Source organism: Stegodyphus dumicola, chromosome 12, assembly GCF_044657685.1.
Source record: "Stegodyphus dumicola isolate Sdum_Otavi_A_Nest chromosome 12, ASM4465768v1".
NCBI lineage: Eukaryota > Metazoa > Arthropoda > Arachnida > Araneae > Eresidae > Stegodyphus > Stegodyphus dumicola.
Genome location: NC_140779.1, coordinates 49,572,155 through 49,598,584, shown reverse-complemented (window position 1 = coordinate 49,598,584; position 26,430 = coordinate 49,572,155). Strand labels below are relative to the sequence as shown.

Below are 26,430 nucleotides of genomic sequence, written 5' to 3'. Positions count from 1 at the left end.
ATAAAAGCTGGTTGTAACAGAGTTTATTCCCACTCAAAAATGTATCTGTAATATCACAACAAAACAAAACAAAACAAAAAAAACTTTAGAACAGGGCAGGAGCCTTGAAATTGATTATTTTCTTCATGTAGAATAGCAACTTTGACCAGTAAAATTAATTTTCGCAATAGTTTAAATGATGCATTCAGATTAAGGATCTTTGGCAAAAAGTATAAAGTAGATGATCTCAAGTGGAGGCATTCAGATAGATACAAGTTTCATAAACAGTTTCATGCAATGAAAACAGTCCCAAATATTGGTAACATTAGCAGAAAATCAAGCTAAGAACTCCCAAAAATAGCGATGCTTCATAAAATTCTGATCTGGGATTTAAGTGCATCTGTGACAGGTAACAGGCAAACAACTTTCACCTGAGCCTGTTGTTGTCTGTGATCCAATATATGCACAGTATATAGATAGAAGCCATATATCCAAAATCATTGCTTTGACTTCTGTATCCTTTGCCATAGAAAAGATAATCTTTCATGGTGTTGCAAGTAACATTTTTGGAAACAATGCCAACATGCTACCGTTCTGTTTAAATACTAAGAAGTGAATCTTGCAATGCATAAATAATTATCAGCATGGTTTTATGACAAGAGAATATTCCATTATCTCCCCAACATACAGAAAATATTCGCTATGGTAAGCAGGCATTTTAATCTGGAGTACTTGAGGCACTTGAGAGTGTTTACAGTAATACTCCACATTACTTTGTTTTAGGATGTATGTTATTGCACTTCTTTGATGGCATATGATTGAGCAGTGTTTTAAAGGATATGAACCTTGAAATACATGTCAAGCATTTTCAAATTCTGCAGTTTGTATCTGAAACATGATCTTGAAAACAAATTACTTTAAATATAATTAAGTTTAAATATTTGCAGTGTCATATTTAATAAATTAACATGCTTTTTTGTGGTGAGCAAATATTCAAGTTTTTAAGGAGCTAATTTTTAATATTACAAACAGATATTTTGGGCTACACATTTTTCAATCAATAATTTGAAAAAATAGTGAAGTGCTAAGGAACTATTGAAACATATGGCAGATTCTAAATGAAGTGATGAAGTTTACAAATCACAATTAAGAATGCAATCAAACAGAAATTAGTGAAGTTGAGTTGTGAAGGGGAAGGGGGAGGTGATGAGGTTGTAAGATTTCAAGCAAAAACAAATTGCCAGGATGAACACACATATCAAAAGTCAGACAACAAGAGATATCTTGGTGACAGACACGAAAGCATTAAAAAAATTGCCTTGTAAGTTCAGCAGACTTCCAAGATCACTAAGAGGAAGCAAGCACTTTTTCAGAGCATGTAATGGCACTTGAGGGCTTCAAAATGCCATCATCCTTCCCTATGGAGGAGGGTGGAATCTGAATAATGAGTTTGTAGTACCACATATATTTTGTACTGCAGAAAATTATCTCTAAAACTTTAGTTCCATTAGAAAAAAGTTATATACTTAGTGCCAAGTATATTAACAGCGATAAACATTTTACATAAGAATTTATCTGCACCAAAATTTAAGCACATCGAAACATTAAATCACAAATCACTCTTAACCACATCTCTAAAATAAATATAAAAAAAAAAGAAAGAAAGAAGAAAGAATGTGCATTATTTATTAATGCCAATTTTCAATTTCTCTGCCATTTAGAAATCATTTTTAGAGTTAAATTTATAATCATATTGGGAAATTACAGAAAAATTGAAAGCAGAAGAAAAACACACACATAATACAAGCAAAAAGAAAGTATAAATAGAATAGCTTTACACACTGGTACAATAATTATTAAAAAAGAATCTTCACCCATTTTACATCATTCATATTTTAAAATTACTTCAAACTGGATGATTTTTTTTCAGTTAAAACAATTGTAGTTTACAGATTTTGTGATATAATTATGCATTCAGAGATGCATCTACAGATTGTTCCTGAAGCTGACTGACAAATTCAGAGGGGTGAAAGTAGGCATCAAAAGAATGAAAACTGCCATAGAACATGGGGTTGCAGACCATGTTTTGCGGGAGAAAATGGCAAGAATAGTTATGAATAGTGTGATGTCAAATGGAACAAAGGGGGGTCAATAATAAGAAGAGAAACATTTATTTAACATAAAGCAGGATTACTATGCATCACAGTTCAATGTAAGAAAGGGGACAACAAGACAGTTTTACAAGAATTGTTCAAAATTGTAGTAGCGGGAAAGTCATTGACAGACATAGTCAAACATACCCAGTTTGCTAGGGATGTCTGCTGAACAACCGAATTCAAACATCTGATAAACAACTGATTTCAGGTGGCTTCCAGAAGATGAAATCCAAAGTATTGAAGTCCAGGGAGTGTGGAAGCCAAGCAAGAGGTCTACTGGGTCCAATCCACCTCCCGGGATCTGTTCATATAGGTGGTTATGCACCGCAATCGCAAAATGTATAAATCATATATTTCACCGCACAGTGGCCAATATTCCCTGCATCAAATTTGGGAGGACATGTTGTAATTTTTAATAAGGTAATTTGCACAATTAAGGTGTTTGGACAGAAGTTATGGTCCTAACAGATGATCTCCGAGAATACCTACCCAGATGTTAACCCAAATTTGTGCTGCACTTTTGACAAGACAGTGCTGTAGAGATATTCAGATGACCACAAATACGCAATTTGCATGTTGAGCATGCCTATTCACGTAAAGCAGGCCTCATAGTTCAATGTAAGAATAAAACTGAGAATAAAACAGTGCCTCTGAAAATAAAACAGTGCCGAGAAACTGTGAATCATTCTGTATGGTATCAAGCATCCAGTATATGAACCCTACCTAAAGGATAATCGGCATCGCCTAGGAGTTGGACATTACGCACATGGAATAGGTGCATGTTTTCTGCATGCAGAACCTTCCACACCATTTTAGCTGCAACTGATAGTGTACTGGTTAACAGGAATGGAATTTGGGGTGGACAACCCCTCCTTGGATATTGCTCTTGATACATATTCAGAATTTGAATCCACAAATATATCTGTAAATAAATTAAGTGCAAAGGATAATGGCATAGCTAGAACTTTAGCTGCCCATTTTGCAGATATATTTTTGGAATCAAATTCTGAAGAGATTGACAAATATCTGATATCTGAGCTACCTTTTTAAATTTATAATTATTTTTTCATTCTTGAGATGCTAGCAATTTTATAGAAAAGTCCAAGCTGTCTTAATTTGCACTTTTATATTCAGGAGCAGGACTTGGTTAAAAAGTCTTTTCTTGTGATGATGTTCTTTTTTATAACATGAGAAGAATATCATGTAAAATTTTCATTTTCACTAGTATTTGTTTATTATTTCCCGTTCTTTTAGTCACAAATATTTAGATAATACTGATCAGCTAGAAAAACAGCAAATGAATAAAGTAAAAGGTATTACAAATTGACAATAAACACTTGAATATGCAAAAAATTAGTAAGCAATACGATGAGCAAAACTGACACCAAACACATTGATAAAATAACTAAATATGAAAGAAGCTCAAGGCATTTAGTAATTTCTATACAACACAAAAAATTGATTTACAATATTGTTACGTTATTTTCTGACACCAGTTCATAGATTTGGAATGAATAATGACGACATTTGATGAAGTATCGGAACACACTTTATTTAGCCAATATTAATCAAGACAGCTCCAAAGTCACGTTTCACACAGTCGTTGAAGAACTACAATAAACACGCTGGAACAATCAGCAACATAGCCTTCAGGTTATCAGGCTATAATGGTGGAGACAGCTTTACTGCAAAGCACCAGAGTACAGCTTCCAACTCTGCTTGGTCGTTCTCGGAACTCCATGTAGTCTCGAGACTCTCCACGCTACGATTTGCGATGCACTCGACGACACACAGAGCACAGCTCCCGACTCTTCGGTTCAGTCGTTCCCAGAGCTCAACACGCTCTCTCGAAGATGCACTAACCGTGATACACAAAGAGACTCTTTTGATGCACTCGACAACCCATTCGACACTCACTGCCCGGCTGTCAACTCGATCGACTCCGCACGGGCTAACTATCTCGTACTCACTCTCCGTGTACCAGCAGAGTTTATATATAGCTTTTGGCTTGTGTTCAAAAACATTCTGGGCTAAACTGGTAAGAATTCGTTCTAGAAGGTTCTCCATCTGTCCATGACTTATCGCCAATTTTGTCGCCGAATGTAGCCAAATGCAAGATTTCTTGCCAATTATGCCAATCCTTCCTTCCCTTGCCATTTTATGGCAACCCTAAACCTGCTTTGCAGGGAAGCTATCTTACCGTGCCTGGACATTTCGTAACACTGCCCCCTCCCACGGACTGCACGTCCCGGGCAGTACAATCCTTGTTCAGAAGCATAATTCGATACAAGCAAAAGGTAATAACACAAACAAATAACATAACTAAAGAAACAAATATTTACACTATGTACAAGTTATATACGCAAATTCATACATAACAATTAAGCTCATCAGCGGCCGAGCGCTAAAGTCGCTGAACACTGGAAGATCGGTCCGAGATTCGAATCCCGCGAACGGGCTGGCTGAATAGGTGTTTTCGTGGTTTTCCCCATGTGTAACGTGTATACGAGCCAGTTTCCCTTAGAAAGTTCTCCACGAAGGCATCCCTGCCCTTAGGCAGATAGCCCTCAAGGCTTTACCGTAATTAAATAAACTAACCTAACCTACATAACAATTGTTATGTAATGTTACATACATAACAATTTCAAATAATACAAATTAAAGTTCTGAATGAATTTCTGTCTCAGTCATTTCATTAAGTTATACCCGGGTCAAATACCTTCCACTGCAGTTCTCAGATATATTTATGTTTTGCATATCACACTCTGAAGATTCAGTCCTTTCAGACTTTTCATCCACAGGAAGATCTGAAACAGTTTGTTCACCACTCTGTAGTTTGTTTGCATTATGTGTACAGTTCTCCTTGGTATTTTTAGCAGTTGGTACATGTTCAATTTCCTCTGTTTCCTGGGAACCAGCCCCAAATTCTGCATCAGAATCATGAACGGAGCCTGATACCTTACAAACGCAAGTATCCTGGTTTAGTATCAAGTCCGTATCTGCACAGTCTGTATTAGGAGACTCAGCTTGTGGAGCGGGTGAATTTTCTTGCAATACTGGAACACACCACTTAAGGTGCACATCAACTTCTCTAATCTCCGAATCACACGCATTTTCAGATGGTTCGATACTCATAAACTGCGACTTCATAACTTCACTATCAGTTTCTACCAACTTTACTGTTGCATTTCCGCGTTCTTACATCTCTACTTCCGGCAATTGAGAATCAGGAACTTTATTTACATGAATTATTTCTTCACCTCTTTCAGAAGCTTTACAAGCCACTTCGTTTATTTCTTCATATTTACAAACAGTATTATTACTGTCTTCCAGTTCAACTTCAGACACCAGAGGATGAGAAGCGTCTTTCCTGTCTTTTTCTTCATCTTTTCATTCTCTTTCTTTAATCTCATAAGATGTTTCATCCTTTATTTCATTAGCTTTCTCAGATACTTCAACAGTATTTCCTTCATTTCTTCATCCTCTGATTCTTTAGGTGCCACTTCTGTCACTTCCACATTTTCTTTAATAGCTCCAGTTTCTTCTGCAAGCTCCACTTTCAGCTGTTGGGAGTTGCTCTTGCACATTTACTTGGCTGGCTTTCATCTCTTCTCATTCAGCTTTCATATTAGCTGTCATCTCTTCATATCCAGCTTTTAACTCTTTCATCTCTTTCAGTTCGGTTTTGATCTCAGCTTTTATCTCTTCTCGCCCGGCTCAGATCTTGGCTAAGAAAAGTCCATCAAAGTTTTCGTTTCCTCCGCCATGGCTTTACTCTGCAGGTGAGTCACTAGCATTCACTCGCAAACCCCACTCCTGACACCAGTTGTTACATTATTTTCTGACACCAGTTCGTATGGGGTTCGTAGACTCGGAGTGAATAACGATGACATTTTATGAAGTATCGAAACACATTTTATTTAGCCAATATTAATCAGGGCAGTTCCAAAGTCATGTTTTACACAGTCGTCGGAGAACTATAATAAACACGCTGGAACAATCAGCGACATGCTAATAATGGTGAAGACAGCTTTACTGCAAAGCACCAGAGTACAGCTTCCGACTCTGCTCGGTCATTTTCGGAACTCCATGTACTCTTGAGACTGTCCACGCTACTACACGCGATGCACTCGATGGCACACAGAGCACAGCTCCCGACTCTTCGGTTCGGTCATTCCCGGGGCTCAACACACTCTCTTGGCGATGCACAAAGAGTTTTGATGCACTCGACGACCCACTCGGCACTCACTGCCCGGCTTGTCAACTCGACTGACTCCGCACGGACTAACTCGAAACTAACTATCCCGCACTCACTCTCTGCGTACCAGCACGGTTTATATAGCTTTCGGCTTGTGTTCGAGAACATTCTGGGCTAAATCGGTAAGAATTCCTTCCAGAAGTTTCTTCATCCATTCATGGCTTATTGCCAATTCTGCCGCCAAACGTCACCAAATGCGCAATTTCTCGCCAAATGTGGCAACCCTTCCTTTTGTCATTTTATGGCAACCCTAAACTTTCTTTGAGGGAAAACTATCTTACAGCGCCTGGACATTTTGTAACAATATTGTATTGGCTTAGTACAATGTTTCTGAAACAATCACAACCCATTTTAACCATCAAAATTCTTCATAATCCCAGATACTAAATATAAAATAAATATATAAAAAATAAATATTTACCATAAATATTTTTTGAAGTAAATGTAAACAATATATATATACGGAAAGTAGTTTTAGGATTTCTTGCAAGTATACACAAAATTAATAAACAGAAAATTTTAATGAGGCAATTGTGCTTTCCCCCTTTGCCTGCTGCTACTGCATAACAAATTTAATCTTAGTTTAATTGTCATTTTAGTCATTTTAAGGATATGTTGATTAAATAAGCATTATAATTGGACAAGCTGTTTCACTTAAGTATGTGTTGTAGAAAGGCAGAAGAATATTTAATACCATTTCAGAAATGGGTGAAATTCAGTTCTGGCTACGATCAAAGTCAATCAAGAATTTCTGTAGAAACTCAAGTTTTGTTTGAGTCAGTAGCTCAATAAATTCCTTCTGGGTATTATACAGCAAGTGAGATAAAGCTTTAGGAAATGATTTAAAAGTTGGTATTTCTGCCCATCATTGCTTTTGCACCATTTGTGCCCACTCCAATGCAATTTTTCTGTTTTAAATCTTCAGTTTAAAAAAATTCAGCAACTTTACTGCCTTCTCCTCTTATATGTTTTTCCAATGATCAACAGAATAAAAATTTTTTCTTTATAAATGTATCTGACATACATTAACTGAGCTGCCTAACCAAGATAGTGGTTAGCAACTATGACTGCCATACCGAAAGGCCGCCGTTCGACTCCCGGAGAAGGCATAGATGTTTGTAAATGTATGGTGTCTGTAAGGGATGGGGGCAGTCTAAATATGTGGTGAGCAAAAGTCCTCTCGAGGGGTTGGTGATAGGGAAAGAGGGGTCGGATCCATTCCTCCAGGGTGCTTTCCTTTAAAACTGGGGGCGGAATTGAAAAGTCATACTGTCACCATGACTGGCCAATGACAGGCACAATCTTGCCTCCTTGCCATGATGAATCTGGTATCAGATAAACAAGATAAAGTCACAATAACAACTAAAAACTGAGATGTTTTTCAAATAACATTAGCTTCATCCAACTGGATTGTAAATTTTGAGCTTTCTTTACTCCTCTGACTGGTAAGGCTGTACATATAAGGTCTACGATAAATTTTGTGATGTCTGTAAGAATGTATATATATGTGCATCTTAACCCATTCCCTGCCATGATCCCCATATCGGGATCGCCTACATTTGTATACATTGTGACGTCATGTTGCACCTGGGTCCACCCTTACAGGTGGTCATGCTTTCCTGAAGATTGCAACTAAGGGTAGAAATCTTAAACAAACACGTGGACTCAGTCAGTTGAGCTCACGAGTTTATTTTTCTTGCTCTCTTGTTACTTTTCACGAAAAAAATAATACGGTTATTTTCAAAGCACAAAAATGTTACTTAGGAACAATTATTTTTGTTGTACTTAATTTCCCTCGATCACTGGTAAGTAATTAATGTATTTATATATTATTTATCCTCATACTGTAATTTGGATGGGTACAATGAACCTACATATATCGATCCCCATTTGGGGATCATGGCTGATACTGACTAAAATTGTAAAAAAAACTGTTTTTCTTTTTTTCCAGGAAATGTCAAGCAAAAGATATCTTTCTTTAAAAGAAATAGAAGAAATTGTAAATTCTGGTGATTTTTATGCATCTGACGATAATAGCCCCATAGATATTGTTGAAATTCCACCAGAGCGGGTTGATGAGATTTCAGATAATGAGGACATGCATGACAATATAATTGATGATGAAAAACCACTTGATGTTCCCGGGTGTGTTGAAATTCACCGTGTGGCAGGATTTGAGGAAAATGTTTTAGTAAATGCAACTGAATCTTCAGCAAATGAAGTAACAAAAGGTACCGGCTTATCACCTGCTAAAAAGAGAAAAGAAGTATTGACTTCCAATTGCAAAAAGAAGCAACCTAAGTACTCGAAACTATATGAAAATTCTGATGTTATAGAGACAAGGCGAAATGATGCATTAGAAAACTCAGGGGAAAATCCCCGATAGAGTGTTTTGAAATACTTTTTGATAATGAAACTGTCACCTATATTGTACAGCAGTCTGTAATATATGCCAGACAGAAAAACAATCATCAATTTCAGCTTTCTGATAACTGCCTAAAAACATTTATTGGAATACTTTTTTTCACTGGCTATCATTCACTTCCGCAAGAACAATTATATAGGTGTGAAGATGAACATTCTGTGTGTTAGAGCATGCATGAGTCGGAATAGGTATCTGAAAATTAAACGGTACCTACATATCAGTGACAACTCCGATTTAGAAAGGATTCCACTAGGTGAACGTGATAACCTCTTCAAGATTCGCCCATTGATTGACAAGCTGAATGACAAATTTCAACAATTTGGGGTGTTTTCTGAAAGTTTGAGCATTGACGAACAAATGGTTCGTTACTATGGACATCACTACCTCAAACAATTTATACGTGGTAAGCCAGTGCGGTTTGGGTTCAAACAATTGGCTATCTGTTGTTCACAAACTGGATATTGTTATCAGACTCAAGTGTATGAAGGCAAATCAAAGAAATCAGGAGATGATGAAAGCATCAGTGGGCTTGGGACATATGTTGTCCTTCAGATGGTATGTATTCTTCAGACACCAAATGCTCATAAAGTTTACTTCGACAATTTTTTCACAGGATTTTCTCTGATGAAAAATTTGCAGTACATTGACGTTAGAGAAATAGGAACTGTTCGATTCAAGAGAATGAACAGACAAAGAAATAAGTAAAAAAGAACGCGGGCATATGACTACAGATTTAATTCCCGTAATGAAATTTTAGCTATCACGTGGAATGACAACAGTTGTGTAAGGTTTCTGTCTAATCATAAAACTATCGAACCAATATCAGAGGTGAAGCGATGGAGTAAAACTGAGAAGAATGCCATCGACATAACACTGGTTAATGCCCCCGCACTGTATTGTATTTCAAATGATAAAATTACATTGCTAGATTTTAGGAGGATGGTTGCTAGAGGGTATCTTGCTTTATCTTCAGAACTCTCAGATGGAAAAAAGGATGGAAGGAATTCTTTCACTAAAGCATCAATTAATTGTGTTTTTACTGTTATCAGAATATCTGGTATTCATTATATTGAACAGACCGAAAATGGTAAACAAAGAAAATGTGCAGTGTGTAAAACAAATGCAAGAAAACAATGTGGAAAATGTAATGTTGAATTACACGTAGACAGTTTTGAGCGCTGGCATTAAAAGTAGATAGTACCAGCCATGATCCCCATTTGGAAATCGGACTTAAATTTAAAATTTCTGAAAAAAAATTGACTCATTTATGAGAAAAACATGTTTTTCTTATTATTTAGATGTAAACTAACAAAAATTAAAATAAAAATTGATGAAATAAAAATTTGGCAGTTAATGGGTTAAAAATATTCTCAAGAAATTAAGGCAATCATTAAAAGTACATAAATCCAGGTATAAAGTACCAGGGGTAATTTTATATTAAAATTAAGAAATAATTCTTTTTCCTGGTAGTTTTGAAAAATATGATTTCTTAGGGAAAATCCGGGCTAGTCAGACAGTTAAGTTTAATAATAAGCTGCTTGAACTGGTCATCCCTAATTTCAGAAATTCTGTAGGTGACAGTGTGGTTTCACAAAGATATTTTCTGATTTTCATCATTATTTTTACTTACACAAAATATTTCTATCATTCTAATGGCAGCAGGTAATACAAGGTCTTCTCAAATGGTGTATGTCTTTTAGCAATTAATAAGAAACTTCGGATGGTGCGAGTAAATATTTTTTTGCTAACAGTCATAAATTTCTCAAAATGCTGCTCTTGTTTATTTGAAGATCTTATTAATCATTTGATATAATCTTTTGTTATATTCACATATAAATTGCTTGAATTCAAGGTGCCTTATTAATTTCAGTGGTTTCATACTCTCCACAGCCCAAACATTATTGGAAATTAAACAAAGAGATTGCTTATTACCATCATAGTTGTTGAAGGCAAAGTGAAACTGCAGAAATACTTCATCATATTTTTTCCCCATATCTAAAATGTCTCTTTCTGATTACGAAATCCTGCTTGAAGAGACTTAGTACCAATGACATCTGCATCATCAATTTAACAAATTATTCATTGGTAAAAATAATTTTACCTAAAATATAAATAATCTCTTAATTGTTTAAATAAATACCATCCTAAGTAAACCAATAAGACATTATATTGCACTGTTATAATAATGTACATACTTGTTGTGATGAAACAGAAACAATTTAACTATGCTAAAAAAGTCACAATGGTGACTTATCACTACACTAGTCACAGTGCTGCCAACCTTATTCTTAACATGCCTATGGTGGAACAGTATGTCATGTATAGTGTGTTTGTGGCATATTTTGGTTCTGAAATAATTCATATGCTGAAATTTCAATGTGACAACACTATAATGATGTGCTTAGTAGTATTTTTGAATATATAATAATAATTTACAGCTCAACCAGTATTACGATTTTATGATTTCTCTGTACAGAAAATACAATATATTAAATCAGTGAAGAATTATGACTAATGTTTCTTTATATTCATGCGCTGAACTGACTCACAATTTAAAAAAGGATGGCTTAGTAAAAGAGTACTATGTGGAACAATATTTACTGGGCATATAACCTATACCTTTCATGTACGTTCAATGGATTTGTGAAATCATATGCACAGTAAACCCTGTCATGGCGACATTTCCAAAAGATGAAATTTCTGAAAATATCAAGCACTGAGAATAACCTCATAACGTTACTATTGAAATTCTCATTTTCATAGTCATCTGGAGCTGTGGGTGTTTTCTTGGAGGGAATTCATTGTATATGTCTTTCACCAGCAATCATTAACTTTCCAATGACTTATATATGCATGCCCTTCACACACAAACAGAAGGTTGAATGCATAAAAAAGAACATACCACTGCTAGAAGAAATCTCAGATGTAGCTTCTGTAATTGCAGGAGCACTTGGAGCAGGCAAAGACAATCTTGGAGGAGGAGGCTGTTGATTTCTTGGTGGGTTCCAGTGGAAACAATAACAACATCTGAATGCTATAATAAAATGTTTTAATCAGTTCTTTTCTTTCAGTTAGATGCTACAGAACAAAATATTAGGTAATAGGAAATAAGTTACAAAAAAAAGCAATGTAACCAGAAAAAAATATTCTTATGGAAATTTTCATACAAGTAGCTTACTTCTCCACCTTATTTAACAATTAAATAATCACGATAAAGACCGGAAAATAAATATCAAATTGTAATAAAGTTCTGAAGATGTTTTAAACAGGAAAGAGAGTTCTCTCTCATAGACACAACACATTTATGAAATACTTCTGAAGTTTCTTGAATTAAATATTAATACAAAAATTTTCCTTAATTGCTTTTCCAAAACTTCTCAAGAAATATTCTTTGCTTTAATGGAAAGTAAATAAACCACAGCTGCATATCAGCAATATTTAGATTCATACTTAGCAAGATACATGTTTAAAATGTCAACAGATGATTTAATGATGATAATAAAATAGCTGCAGCTATATCGTCTTGCAGATTTGTAATTTATATAATTGATATTTATTTACACAGATATGCATGCAGTATCATACATATAAACTATTACAAAATTATGAACAGAAAGCTTTGTAAAATAGTACTACAATCAAATTCACAAATTAGAAGAACAAACAAGAAAGTACATGAACAATGCTTTAAAATGATAATGTAAAGTAAAAATAAGCTGCAGGAGTAAATTAAATACCTGGATATGCCATAGCCAATACAAGATTTACCCAAAACAACACACTTTATCTATTGAATATATAAATATGATTTTGCCCTTCCTTGAATAAATAAAAACCCCTTCCCTTCAAAATAAAAGAAAAACTTATTCAAAGTATTTTCCATAAGAAGCTACAGCATTTCCCTATCAGTCAAATAACAAATAGATTCCATAAAGAGGGAAGTCTGGTTATTTCAAAACAACCCAGTCATCAAGCCAATTTTTGATATCCTCATAAGAACAGACTTGCTTTCCAAAAAGGCCGCTCGGCATGGATTAAAACAAACTGTAATCAGAAGGAGCAACATCTGCTGAATAACAGAGGTGGGGCAACTTAGCTCAGTGAAGTGGTCTTAAAGTATCCTTTAATGATCTGGCAACATATAAACAAATGTTGCCATGTACAAAAATAACATTGACATTTCTTTCAGTATACTTTGGATTTTTTCCCTTCAATATTTTGCTCAAATCAAGTAACTGTCCGATTCAGTTGTACGAGCTTAAATTTATTTGGTGTTTTCCCATATGCTTTCCTTCTTATGTGCGCCAAACTGATATTTTTTAAATTGTGAAAACCACTCTTTGCAAGTTTAATTTGTTGGACTATATTTATCATAAATTTCTAAAAGAAAATGGTAAGCTTTGCTTTAATTTTCTTTGCAATAAAACAACCTTTTTATTGCAAAGCAAACAAGTAAAATTTCATCAAAATACTTTTTACTTATTTTTGAAGGAGGGGCTCAAACCTTATCATTTTTAAGGATGTAATTACTGTTTAGACTTTAAACAATGTCACATACTAATTATTAAAAAGCTGCTATCATACCTTTTAAATCAAGTATATCCAGAACCAGTTGCATGCAAGTAGCACCACTAATGATATCTATCAGAAGAGGGCAGAATCAATTCTGGAAAATTGTGTCCAATTGGAAAGTGAAAGAAAATATATATTTAAAACCTTTAATAAAATTTGTCATACAATAGAATTTTTGTCACTGCTTTTCACCTCTTGCCAACTTGATGGCAATTAGTAGATACCATTTTTGTTTTGTCTTTAGAGAGAAAAAACTCAAGTAGTGCTTGTCTGACAACTGCTTCAGTTTTTAATTTTTTTCCTTTCAAAATATTTTGCAAGGAGAGAAGCAAATGATAATCAGAATATGCTAGGTCTGGGGAGTACGGAGGATGCAGTAGAATTTCCCAGCCTAGCTCTGTAAATTTCTGACAAGTCACCAAAATGACATGTAGTCTGGCATTATCTTGTCCAGTATGATGTACTTCCTATTGAAAATCACCTGCCTCTTTTCCTTGACTGCTTTATTTAAATTGTTCATCTGCTGACAGTATTTCTCTGAAGTAAGTTTTACTTTAGGTTTCAAAAGCTTGTAATATATTAATCCCTTGAACGTCCCACCACACACAACATTCTATTATTCAAGTTCAACTTGGTTTAGAGGTAGAAGGGGCAGGTTGTCCAAGCTCATAGTATGTTCTTTTTCTAACAGTGCTTTTAGAGGTAATCCAGTTTTCATCCCAAGTTATCATCTGGTTCAAAATGAGTTACTTCCCCAGCCCCCCCCTGAGCAAGCACAGATATGCATATGATGATCCAATCATGCAAACGTTTCTCTCATAACGTATCATCTGGAATATGGCTTGTTGAGCTTAAAGCTCTTCTACAATCTCCAATATTGACAAAAAAGGGTATTTGCCTACCATGATCTTGACAATATTATTATCGATATAAGATGGCCACCTAGAGCATAGCTTATCATTAAGGTCGAAATAACTGTTTGCAGCTTCAACTTTTTTTTAATTATCTTCAGCACATTCTGTTCAAAACTATATCTCCACCAAAAACTGTAACTAAATTTTGACAGAATTCTATGTTTACACGATCGCGTCTCAATAATAATATGATATACTTTTGTTTTGGTTAATTTAGAAAAGCAGAAGTTTATAAATGCACTGATAAAGTGAGACAGCCATATATGTCTCAAAAGAATACCTGCATATATGTTGAAATTTGAAACAACATTATCAGATAAAACTTTCCAGTAGAGCTTATACAGTCAAAAGTCATTAATCCGGACTCGTCGGGACTTCGGCAATTCCGGATTATAGATCATCAGTTTAAATCTGGTAAGATGGCATGCAGAAATTATAAAATTAAAAATATGAAACCGCAATTTATGAAATAAAGAGCAATTATTATCTAAGGGGTATCAAAATTTACAAAAAAAAAAAAAAAAAAAAAAAAAAAGCTTAATATTTATTTGTTTACTTTATTAAACATTTCTTTCAACGCGCACATGCATAAAGCATACATTACGCATAGTCAAAATTAGAAAATTGCAACCAGAAAACTATTTGATTTGTATTCGTGATATTTATAATGACAAGGAATTTGATTTAAATCATATCAAAGATGGAGTACATCGAGATGAAATACTACATTATAAGCTGAATAAAATAAAAACACCTGCCCTGAAGATAAGGATAGTGCTGACAGATCAACTTCCAGTTCATTACGTGCCGCGACGCCCCCCCCCCCCCCGCGTGAAATTGATAAACAAATTTCAGAATGGTTAGAGAAACAAAGGAGCCTTTATACATTTTTTGCAGCAATTCCACTTTTTGTTTGATAGACATCGAAAAATGCTTTCCCTTTGTAGATCCAGCATCGGAAATTCTATTTAACATAATCGAAAGTTCCAACTTACTTTTATAAAATTGCTCTAACAGTCTGCAAAAAATAATAAACCAGTTCCAATTCGAAGATTAAGGAACAACACAATCTGCAACATTAACTGAAATAGAAATAGATAATTAGATAATTTTAGCTTAGCTTATACCGTCCGTTATACATTAAACACGCATGCATAAACGTATTATGCGCATGCGTGAACGTATTGTGTGCATACCTACACGCATTATGCGTTGACGCATGCGCAGAAAGTTTGTAGCTTTGAGGTCCGGATTATAGATCATTCTGGATTATGGGTGCCCGGATTAACGACTTTTGACTGTATTTATATAATCTATATCCATCAGAATGTTAAACATTAAACATAAAATGATGTTAAAAAATATGAGTTATGTAATTAACCTTTTATTTGCTCCTGACAATATCTTATCATAAGCTGATATATTTTACTCCTGACAATATCATAAGCTGATATATTTATCTTATATCTTTTATATATGGCATTATTGGTCTGAAATTTTAGAAAAGTTTTATGTTGAATGATGCAAAATCCAAATTTTAAATCATAACCAGGGAAAAAAGAAAGATCTTATAGCTTTAGATCTCCACTCCCATAATTGGATGTAGCTTGTATATGATTTATTATAGTATAATATTGATGAATTTTAGTAACTTGGTAATATAACTGTTTGCAGAATTTATGTGGTATTCTCTATTTATTTGTCAATTTGTGCACGTTGGAACTCTTGCCATTAAAACTCTTACCAAACACCATGTGATTTGTGCATGCATGGGGGCCAAAATAAAAACAGAACTATAACTGAACTCGTAATGGATGTTTCAATGAAAGATGTAACGTAAATTAAACATATATTATATTATAGAAGTGCCTTCTTTTAGAATGAATAGTGATTATCTTCAATTAATTATAAAAAATTCCTGGATATCCCTTTGGAGAAGAGCGAGAAAGAAGATCGACTGAAAAGGTAGTCACCAAATCCCTCCAGTGGGTGACCAAGGACTGACAACTGCATTAACAACCTCAACTATTATGAACTTTTCGACAGCTATACAGCAATCCATCTGCATCTTCATGTTAACTGCTGGGCCATCTGCAAATTCAACTGCACAGCTAAACGCCTACTGGCATTAGACCAGTTGGAGATTACACAGCACTTAATTCAGTTTTTGATTCATATCCATGCACAAAATTTCTCTCAATATCTTCATAGCAAAACAGTTTTTTCTAAATTAGACACTGCAAGGTCTTATCATCATATACCCATCTATGAAAAACACACACCTAAAACAGTGGTAATTACCCCTCGCAGTCTTTTTGATTTTCCTTATTTAAATTTTGAACTCAAAAATGCTGCTTAAACGTTTCAGTGGTTCATGCACAAAGTGTTACAAGGACTAGATTTTTGTTACACATACCTAGATGACATTTTAGTTTTCTCAAAACACGAAATACTTTAAAAACAACACATTTCCGAAGTTTTACACAAACTAAAGGAATATGGACTTAAGTTATAAACTTCAAAATGTGTTTTCAGAGTTCCTGAAATAGAATTATTAGGCCATTTAATAAACAAGGATGGCACTAAACCTTTACCCGAATGGGTAAACGCAATCCTGAATTTCAAAAAATCAGAAACTGTTGAAGACTTTAGGAAGTTCTTAGGCTTACTAAATTTTCACTGTAGGTATCTGCTACATGCAGCACATATTCCAGCACTATTCAGCGAATATTTAAAAGGTTAAAAAAAGAATGACAAGCGAAAAATTCCTTGGTCTGTGCAAACATGCAAAGCTTTTGAAAATGCTAAACAGTTAGCAAATGCTACATTATTAGCATATCCTTCAACAAATGATCTATCATTCTACAAGTCAATGCATCTGACTACGCTATTGGCAGATCTCTAAACTGAGTTACTAAACAAGGACTCAAACCTCTAGCATTTTTCTCTAGAAAGCTTACAACCAAAATAAGTAGCCTTTGTTTAATCTTAATTTATGATTGATCAACTACTGTTTAATCTTTATTTAAATGAATTTTTGCTAGAAGCTACTGTTTCTCATAATTATTAGTAAGCCCTTGATTCTCTTATGAATTGAATAATGCAAGTTAAATTATGACAATCAGTCCAGTAGAATGGGAGATATAGAACTGTCCCATTTCTTTTTGTGCAAGGTGTACATAAAATTAACTAATTGTAATAACAGGATAAACTCACCTATAAATTCAAATTCTTCTTTTAGAGCCATTCCATTGTGAGACTGGCATTGTCGACATATTAAGGCATATCGGTTTGATGGTCCATCCCCTACTAAATAATCAACTATCCTATCCACAAAGGTCCTTTCCCGAGGCAATACAGGCCTTGGCATAGGAGGTGCAGGTGGTCTAACTAAAAGATAACAAATTTTATAACTTTTTGCAATTATTATAACTAATATGATATCCATTTCTCTTTAAGAGATGCCCCCCTCTTTCTATTTGCCATTTTATTTTACACAAAAATTCAGCTTATTTCCAAATACCTTTCCTACTTTGAAGGATATGTTCTGATATTTAAATCAATATATATTATAAAAGTAAGTGTACAATGTACATGCCACTAAAACTCAGAAAGGAGTCCCGGTACCATCAAGGGAGTTATATGGTGTGGTAGCCTTCTATGCCCCATCCATGAAGAAGGTTCCCATTTTACCTGAAGAGCATGCTTTTGAAGATATAAGGGCTGGAAGTTTTGCCCTCTAGAAATTTCTATAACAGTCCAGAACATTTGAAAGCATTCAAGAACATTCTGGAGTGTTGTGGAATGTTCAGGAATAGTCTAGAATGTTTGGGAACATCCCAGATCATTGTGGAACACTCTCAAATGTTGTGAAACATTGTGGACAATTCAAAGCCCTTTTATGTAAAGGAAGATTCGTCGTGGGTTCAAACATTAGTTTCTTATCAGTGGAGTGCAGTGGGTGAATAAAAACAAACGGTGAAGTGTGAGTAATGAAAGTGATATAGTGACTGAATATAAATCAAAAATAAAGTATGAAAAATATGTAAAGTGTACTTTGTGTATTTCTTAATAAAAAGTTAATACAATTTATATTTTATAGAAAGCCCAAACGTAAAAGAGGAGGAGATCTTACCAATTCTGAAGCAAAACAGCGAAAACAAAAAGAACAGTGAAAACACGAAACAGTCGAAGAACGCAAAGCATGTTTACGTTCCCAACGAAGGAGAATGAACACCATGACAAACAGAGAAACCAAAGAACAACGAAATGAACGAATTGAAGAATCAAGAATTGTGACACAATCTTAGAAAACACTGTGAATGCAAACTAACCATGAAAATATCACCCTATGAGAGGCACAGATGAAGATAAATAAATTGTACAACCTAACAAATGAAACATTCTACTATGACCTGACAAAACAACATAAAAAACACATCGTAATTGGTAAAATGGATAACATCTGCCAATTTTGCAATGTGAGAAAATTCAATAGAGAAACACCAAGAATTTACAGTATGAATGGAAAAATTCGATTACCACCATTGAAAGCACCTTCGCAGGAATTTGTACATTACATTCAAACCAACTTCAAAACCAAAGCACTTTATTCAAAATATAAGAGCATACAATGCCTGCTTCCATATGACTTCTTTTAGTGTCACTTTGCTCAACGCTAACAGAGATAAAATCTATTATGTTTCTTCCATGCAAGGACAAATCTATAACAAAATGGGATCAATACTACCACTACTCAACGAAGACTATAAATTTCTGCAAGTATATTTCATCGGAGATGAAGAAAGAGAAATTGATCAATGATGCACAAACAACAGTGGACTGAGATGAGAAATAATATCCAAAATGTACAGGGGATCTTTCACAAATACAATCAACTTATTCCCATATTTAAAACAGCACTATAACTGAATGCTTTCTGATGATTATAAAGTTATAATTCAACCCGACAAGAGACCATCTGGAGAACATGAACGTTGATTTAATGTACTTCAGATAAAAAGTCACCATCATAACTGTGGGCAATGAAAACACAAGCCATGGTATAATTGTACAATGAAGAAGAGAAGGACTACAATGTTCAGAGATACACTGTTCATATGATGCCCTCCAATATCCATTAATGTTTCAAACGGAGAGGCTTTACGACGGCTTTACACGGAGAGGTTCGACACGACTTTTAATGTGAAACAAATCAAACCTGAAAACAGGCACACAAACAAACAAAAATTCCAAGGAGTTCTATGCTTATCGCTTAATGATCAGAGACAATGAAACATATAATCATATTCTAAAAACTTGCAATTTATTTCAACAGTTCCTAGTAGATACGTATGCAAAAACAGAAGTGGAACGGAACGGAAGCTTTACATAAGACTGAGTCAAAAGAAACTATGCACCGAAGAATACATTCACCTTCGAGACACGATTATACATGATGGAAACATTGATAACATTGGAACAATGGTTATCTTACCATCATCTTACATAGGAAGTCCGAGACATATGTACGAATGCACTCAAGATGTCATGACCTACGTAAGAAAATATGGATGACCTGACCTCTTCATAACATTCACATGTAACTCATCGTGGTCAGAACTCAAAGAACAACTAAAGTACGGACAAGCCTTCGTGGATCGATACAACAAAATAGCCAGAGTTTTCTGACAAAAACAAATGAGATTAGTTGAAGTCATCACAAAATACCACATCTTTGGAACCATTAGATGTTGGATGTACACAATCAAATAGCAAAAATGAGGATTGCCTCACTCACACAATCTCATATGGCTACACGACAGAATTCATCCCACAAGTATTGACAAAATCATCCAAGCTGAATTTTCCAATCCACAAGATCCAGAACTGTACAACACAGTTATAGAAAACATGATTCACATTCCATGCGGGCCATTAAACCTCAATTTGCCATGTATGAGTGAAGGAAAATGTACGAAAAAATACCCAAAACCATACTTAGATGACATACAAACTGGCGATGATGGCTATCCCAAACATAAAAGATGATCACCTCAAAATGGTGGCTTCGTGGCAAAAATATGAATATGAGGCACAGACGAGCTGGAAGTAGGCAATCAATGGGTAGCACCATATAACTCACTACTTTCCAAAATGTTCCAAGCACACATAAATATAGAATACTGCAATTCAGTGAAATCTATTAAATATATCTGTAAGTATGTGAAGAAAGGCAGTGATATGTAAGTATTTCAAATTGCCAAAGACAGTGAGCAACAAAACAGAAATGACGAGATCCACATGTACCAAATGGGAAGATACATCAGCAGTAACAAAGCAGCGTGGTGGATTTTCAGTTTTCTCATACATGAACCTAAACCAACTGTGCAACATCTAGCAGACATTTGGAGAATGGATAGATAATTTACTTTACAGAAGACACTGCCAGAAAAATTGCAAGCAAACCACCTAAGAACATAGCATTAAGAGCTTTCTCACAACTGTGCCAAATGGATCTATTTGCAAAAACATTACTATATGTTGATGTCTTTACCTATTATATGTGGAACACAGCAGGAGAAATCTTTCAAACATTAAAATAAGGAATTCCAGTACAGGATCTTCCAGGAATCATGAAAAACTAACGCACTAAGCCCAGTATACGCCATACATGCAAATAACACTGAATATTTCCTCTCCAGATGCTGCTACACAAAATAGGGACTAACAAGTTTCACAGATCTCAAGACTGTTGAGGGTTACCTATGCCACATATACAGAGAAGCATGGCAATGCTTAGGACTACTAAAAAATGACAACTAGTGGGGTTTAACACTACAAGAAACCTCAGCTGAACAAATCAGAATCTTATCCACCATAATTGTAACAACATGTAACCCATTGAATCAAAAACAGCTATAGGATTCCTTCAAAGAGAGTATGAGTATGATTGTACCAAATCTAGTTCATCCAGAACTGGTCATTGAATTCAACGACAATGTCTTCAATGGAAAACTCATTCGCCTAGACGATAAATGTTTAGCAAAAAAAAAAAAAAGGGACCTAAGTACAACTTAGGATGTCAGTACCATGACAGGATGCTTTCAGAGTGCTAAACTTTGAAATTACAAAGGAAAAAAACTACAACATCAACAAACTACTTCAATACACAGCTCAAAATAAACCACTCCTCAGTGACAATCCAAAAAAAAAAAAAAAAAAAAAAAAAAAAAATCAATATTACCATGAACCAAATTAACAACACTGGCGGAATTATTTATTTGAATGCACCAGGTAGCACCAATAAAACATTTCTAATAAACCTATTGCTGGCAGAAATATGTGCTAAATAACACATTGCACTTGCACTGGCATCATCCGGCATTGCCATTACACTTAAGAAGGAGGACAAATTGCCCATTCCGTCCTACAAGTACCGTTGAATATAGCCGAAGAACAATTCTCGGTATGTAAAATCTCAAGAGCATCTGGACGAGGTAGCTTCTAAAACAAGCTAAAATTATCTTCTGGGACAAATGCACAATGCCGCATAAAAAATCGCTTGAAGCCACAGACAGAACATTACAAGACTTGCGAGAAAACTCTGATGTGATGGGAGGAGCTCTTCTATTTACACTCTCGAGATTTTCAACAAACACTTCTAGTTATCAAGCCATCAGCAGATGAAATCAATGCATGCTTAAAAAAATCACATCTCTGGCTGCACATACAAATACTGCGACTAACAAAAAATATGAGAGTTGAACTATTTATTTTGAGCTATTCTATTTTATTAGAAAGACAAAACAGCACATTTCGCTCATGCTTTCACTGAAAATTGGATCTCCAATGATACTACTCAAAAATCTCAACTCACCAAAACTATGTAATGGTACAAGGATGGTCATCAAACAGCTATCGAATAACATCATCGAAGCCAAACTTATGACTGGAGGACATACAGTAATTATCCCCAGAATACCACCGATATCTACTGAACTGTCATTCCAATTTAAAAGACTGCAATTTCTAATCAAATCAGCCTATAGTTTTACAATTAACAAAGCTTAAGGACAAACTGTAAAACATTGTGGCATCAACCTCAAAGGCTCTTGCTTTTCTCACGATCAGCTATATGTAGCTTGCTCTTGAGTAGGAAATTTGAAAAATCTGTACATATGTACCATGGATAACAAAATTAAAAATGCTGTTTATAAACAATTAACAAAGTATGTAAACAGCTAGAATATATTTTCAATTACAAAAAATTACCTCATATTTTAAAGTTTATCCTTTTATTCCAACTACCACAAAATCTCATATCAACTCTCTGAGTGAAGCTGGGTACCCCAGCAAGTTTTATTACAAAACCAGTATTTCATTGATTACATTTCACATTGCAAAATGTTTAAGAAATAAAGTTGAAAGCTGAATTATATTTGCAATACAGCTGTCACTACATAAGATGCTTTTACTGCAAAGCAAATTATAACATTAACTGATTAGTTGGTTTATCGAGGATGCCTTTTATACAAAATTATTAATTTGTTAACCATATTAGTAATAGGAATGTTATTCCGTATTTTTAATTGGAAATATCCATTACGCTCATTCCTTCATTTAAATCTTGGCTACAATTTCTATCAATCAATCATCTATCTATCTTGGTCTATTCAATAATTCACGATCATGATATAAAATGGTGATCACATACTGTGTTGTAATTTTCACGAGTGCCTTTATTATATTCTTTTTGATGCTGTATTATAATTTTAAACAAAGTGAAGAAAATATTTAAACAATGATTAACACATCTTAAGTGGGAAATGAATAAATGTGTTTTGTGCAGGCTGCTATTAAAGTACAGAAGACAAAATTTTTTTTCTATGAATTATCAAGGGATTTTTGGAGATAAAGTGATTTTTTTAACAGAAAATTTCTAAAGTTGAATCATAATAGAATAAAATGTGATGATCAAGAATTATGTGCAGATAGTTTGCTGAATTATTCTTGCAAAAACAATCTTAACAATGATAATTCTAAAGACAAAGAAATTATATGATGTCCTAAGAGTTTTCTCTGATAATGAATTTCCCGGAGTCCTGATTTTCTGAGGATTCAAGATGATTCTATAGAAGAATGGTTGTCAGTAGACAATCCACCAGTCTAGGAAAAGTTTTTAGGCTGCTCAGGAATAAATACAGAAAATGTTCTGCACAGTGTAGCATATATAGTGAATACACTATATTAAAATATGTTTATCACTGAAAGCACCACAGAAAAGGTGAACATGGGGCAATAATACTGCAAATGGGTGGTATGGTGCTTTCTTAACAATAGACCCATCTACGGCATATAGCCCTTCTTCCCCCAGACATGTAGCAATAGTTTTTAGGAAGATCCGCTGTCATGGTAGCAGCAAGAAACTCATTCGTCACCAAGCCGAATCATGATGTGGCAGTTTCTTTTTGCCAAAAGGGCAAAGTACCTCTCTCTTGCAGGTGTCCATGATCACTACATACTATGAACACCCAGAAATAGAAAAAAAGTAAGAATGCATGATTCTCTGTAGAGATTTTTCATGGACACAAGAAAACATACATTAGAACCCATTGTAGGAACTAGAAAAAGAGAAATACTTATGACAAGAAAATATGCAGTGCACACGTGCATGAAGGAAAGTGCTTGACATTTTTAAACAGTATTAAATTTTTTATTCTTGAAAAAAGTGTTTTTATTTTTTAAACCCTTTTATGGACAATGGTTTTGCTATGAAGCAGAAGTAATTTTGTGTACAAATTGCAAAAAATTGTCTACTATATGGTGAGAAAACACCTGCTTAAGATGAGTTAAATTATATATCTATCAAATGAAAATAGAGTAATGAATAGAAGCAGCAGCTGCTTTGTTGAGAGTGATGAAGACTCAAGTGAGAAAAATGTGAAATTGAATAATCATAGAAATGACTCTAAAACAATCATATTAGATGATGAATTTAATCATATATGATAATGAATGATATTTTCTGCTAAGCAAATTCAAGCCCATACATAATGAAGCAGAAGTTAGAGAAAATGTAACCTTTTCAAAAGTAACTCTCCTAAAAAATATCAAGAACATAAACTAAATGATGGCAATAATTCTGAATAAATTAGTCATTTTTAAATAATTAATATCACAACTGATAAAACACTGAAATTTCCAAGCAAATACAGTAAATTTACATATTTTATTTATTGTGCAAACTATTTTTTTATAAAATGCTTAAAAACATAACAGATGCTGTAACTTACATTACAGTTTAAAAGACTGCAATGGACTGACTAACCAAACTGGAGCACCTACTTCGGGTCACATGATTGTTTGGATAGATCACACGAAGAACATAGCAGCAAGCTGATTACTCTTTGTGTTACGTGTATAGTTTTCATAAAATAAATGTGTGTGCCATGTCTTATATCTTAGTAATGGCCTCAATATGTCTTCTTCCTTAATTTCATGAAAAGCAGTTTGTTATAAAAATAACAGCCCAAAATTCAGCATTCAAGCCTGAACTTGGAAACTCAAACCAAAAAGGTTTGTATACTCTAATCCAAAAGTGATGACAACACCCAGTGGATGGATATGTATTTTAAGATAACTCATTTAATGATTGATGATTTGTGGTTAAGTAAAACTAATTAACTAAAATAAAAGAGGTTACGAAGAATTCTGTCATCCTGACCTAATTTCGCTTTCGCTGTTCATGCAAATTGTTAAATGTTTAAATGAAGTTCAGTGTTCTCATGGAAACAGAGTTCCTATTTATGAAGTGTAATATCTTGATCATACTGTAACCGTTCTGTTGTTTACCAGTTCCTTTAGAACCGAAAGATAAATTCTGAAGTATTATTGTATTTTTATATACATAGTTCATATATAATAATTGAAAAGTTTGTTATGGTAACTCAAACAAACAAATATAGCTGCAATTTGAATGTTGAATCTCAAGGTAACGTACACTATTTAGACAATTTATATAAATAATACAGTACAAAGTCCGAGATTCGGACGTCCAATATTCGGAATGATAAAAAATCCGGACCTCAAAGCCACCAACCCATTTTTTTATGATTTGTTTTTGTATGCTTTAGACATGCACATTTGATTCAGAATATTGATATCGGAATAGTGCACGAGCTGAAATGTAAATATAGAGTAGTTTTTTAAAGTCCATGTTAAATTTCTTAAATAATGGCAAGACTGTTCAAGAATTTTTGAAATATTTTAGCATAAAATTTGCTGTGTGGAGCATCGCAAGATCGCGGAAGGATGTGTTTCCAGATATTTTAAAAACTGCTTGGTATAATTTATAGCCAGCTACCATATTTCACAGTGGGGTTGATGAAGATGACAGCCCCGAATATGGAGGTTTCTGGATATCGCAAACCAAAGGTTAAATTTTCCAATTAATGGATTAATGGATTTTGTAAAGAAATGTGGAGAAACAGTAATAAATGAAGATCACATAACAGAAGTTTTTCATTGGGATGATAATGCCCCAATCATCAATTAATTAATGGATGGCGAAATCTGTAGTATGGTTCTAGATATGGAAAATGTCGCTAGTGATAGTGAAGAAAGTGACAGACAAGTTATTGAAAATGAAAAAAATTTCGATTCACAAGTTAGTCGGAATTCTCGACACAGCAGTTATAGGACTTGAACAATGGAACTTTGCAACTCAACAAGAAATTACCATAATTTCCGGAAGAAAGGGCGCATCAGCGTAAACGTCGCAATAGATTAAATTGCACGTGACATCGTCGTGGGCCGTATAGATGCAAAAACTCAACCTAAGTCCTGATATATGACATACCAGTTAAGAAAAATGCATGAAATGAAACTATAACTCAAAAATAAATTAAAGGTAAGAAATGTATAGCTTCTGTGCTGTTTAGAGACATTTTCAAAAATTTTCCGCTCCCTAATTAAAAACTATCCAACAAGTACTTGTACCCTAACTGATGGGATCTGTATTTGGCAGAATGCCAAGAAAAATCCATTCATGCTGAAGGGGAAATACGTCAGAGTTCGTTATTGCGAGGCAAGTGGAGCGTGTCCGCCTTTGAAAAAAATTGCAGA

General features: G+C 34.4%; 1 protein-coding gene across 5 annotated transcripts in view; it reads right to left on the bottom strand.

The window, feature by feature from the left end:
• Positions 1-26,430, bottom strand: part of LOC118184402 (endoplasmic reticulum junction formation protein lunapark-like) — a 79,349-nt gene that overhangs the window by 6,161 nt on the left and 46,758 nt on the right. For 4 of the 5 annotated variants that reach the window (XM_035354076.2, XM_035354087.2, XM_035354081.2 and 1 more), the window contains 2 exons: positions 17,521-17,694; positions 11,721-11,852 (listed from right to left, as the gene is read on the bottom strand). In XM_035354076.2, coding sequence (XP_035209967.1) covers positions 11,721-11,852; positions 17,521-17,694 — 306 coding nt within the window. Of the gene's footprint in view, positions 1-1,297; positions 1,398-11,720; positions 11,853-17,520; positions 17,695-26,430 lie in introns of all 5 variants that reach the window. The other variant, XM_085827718.1, reaches the window with a different exon arrangement.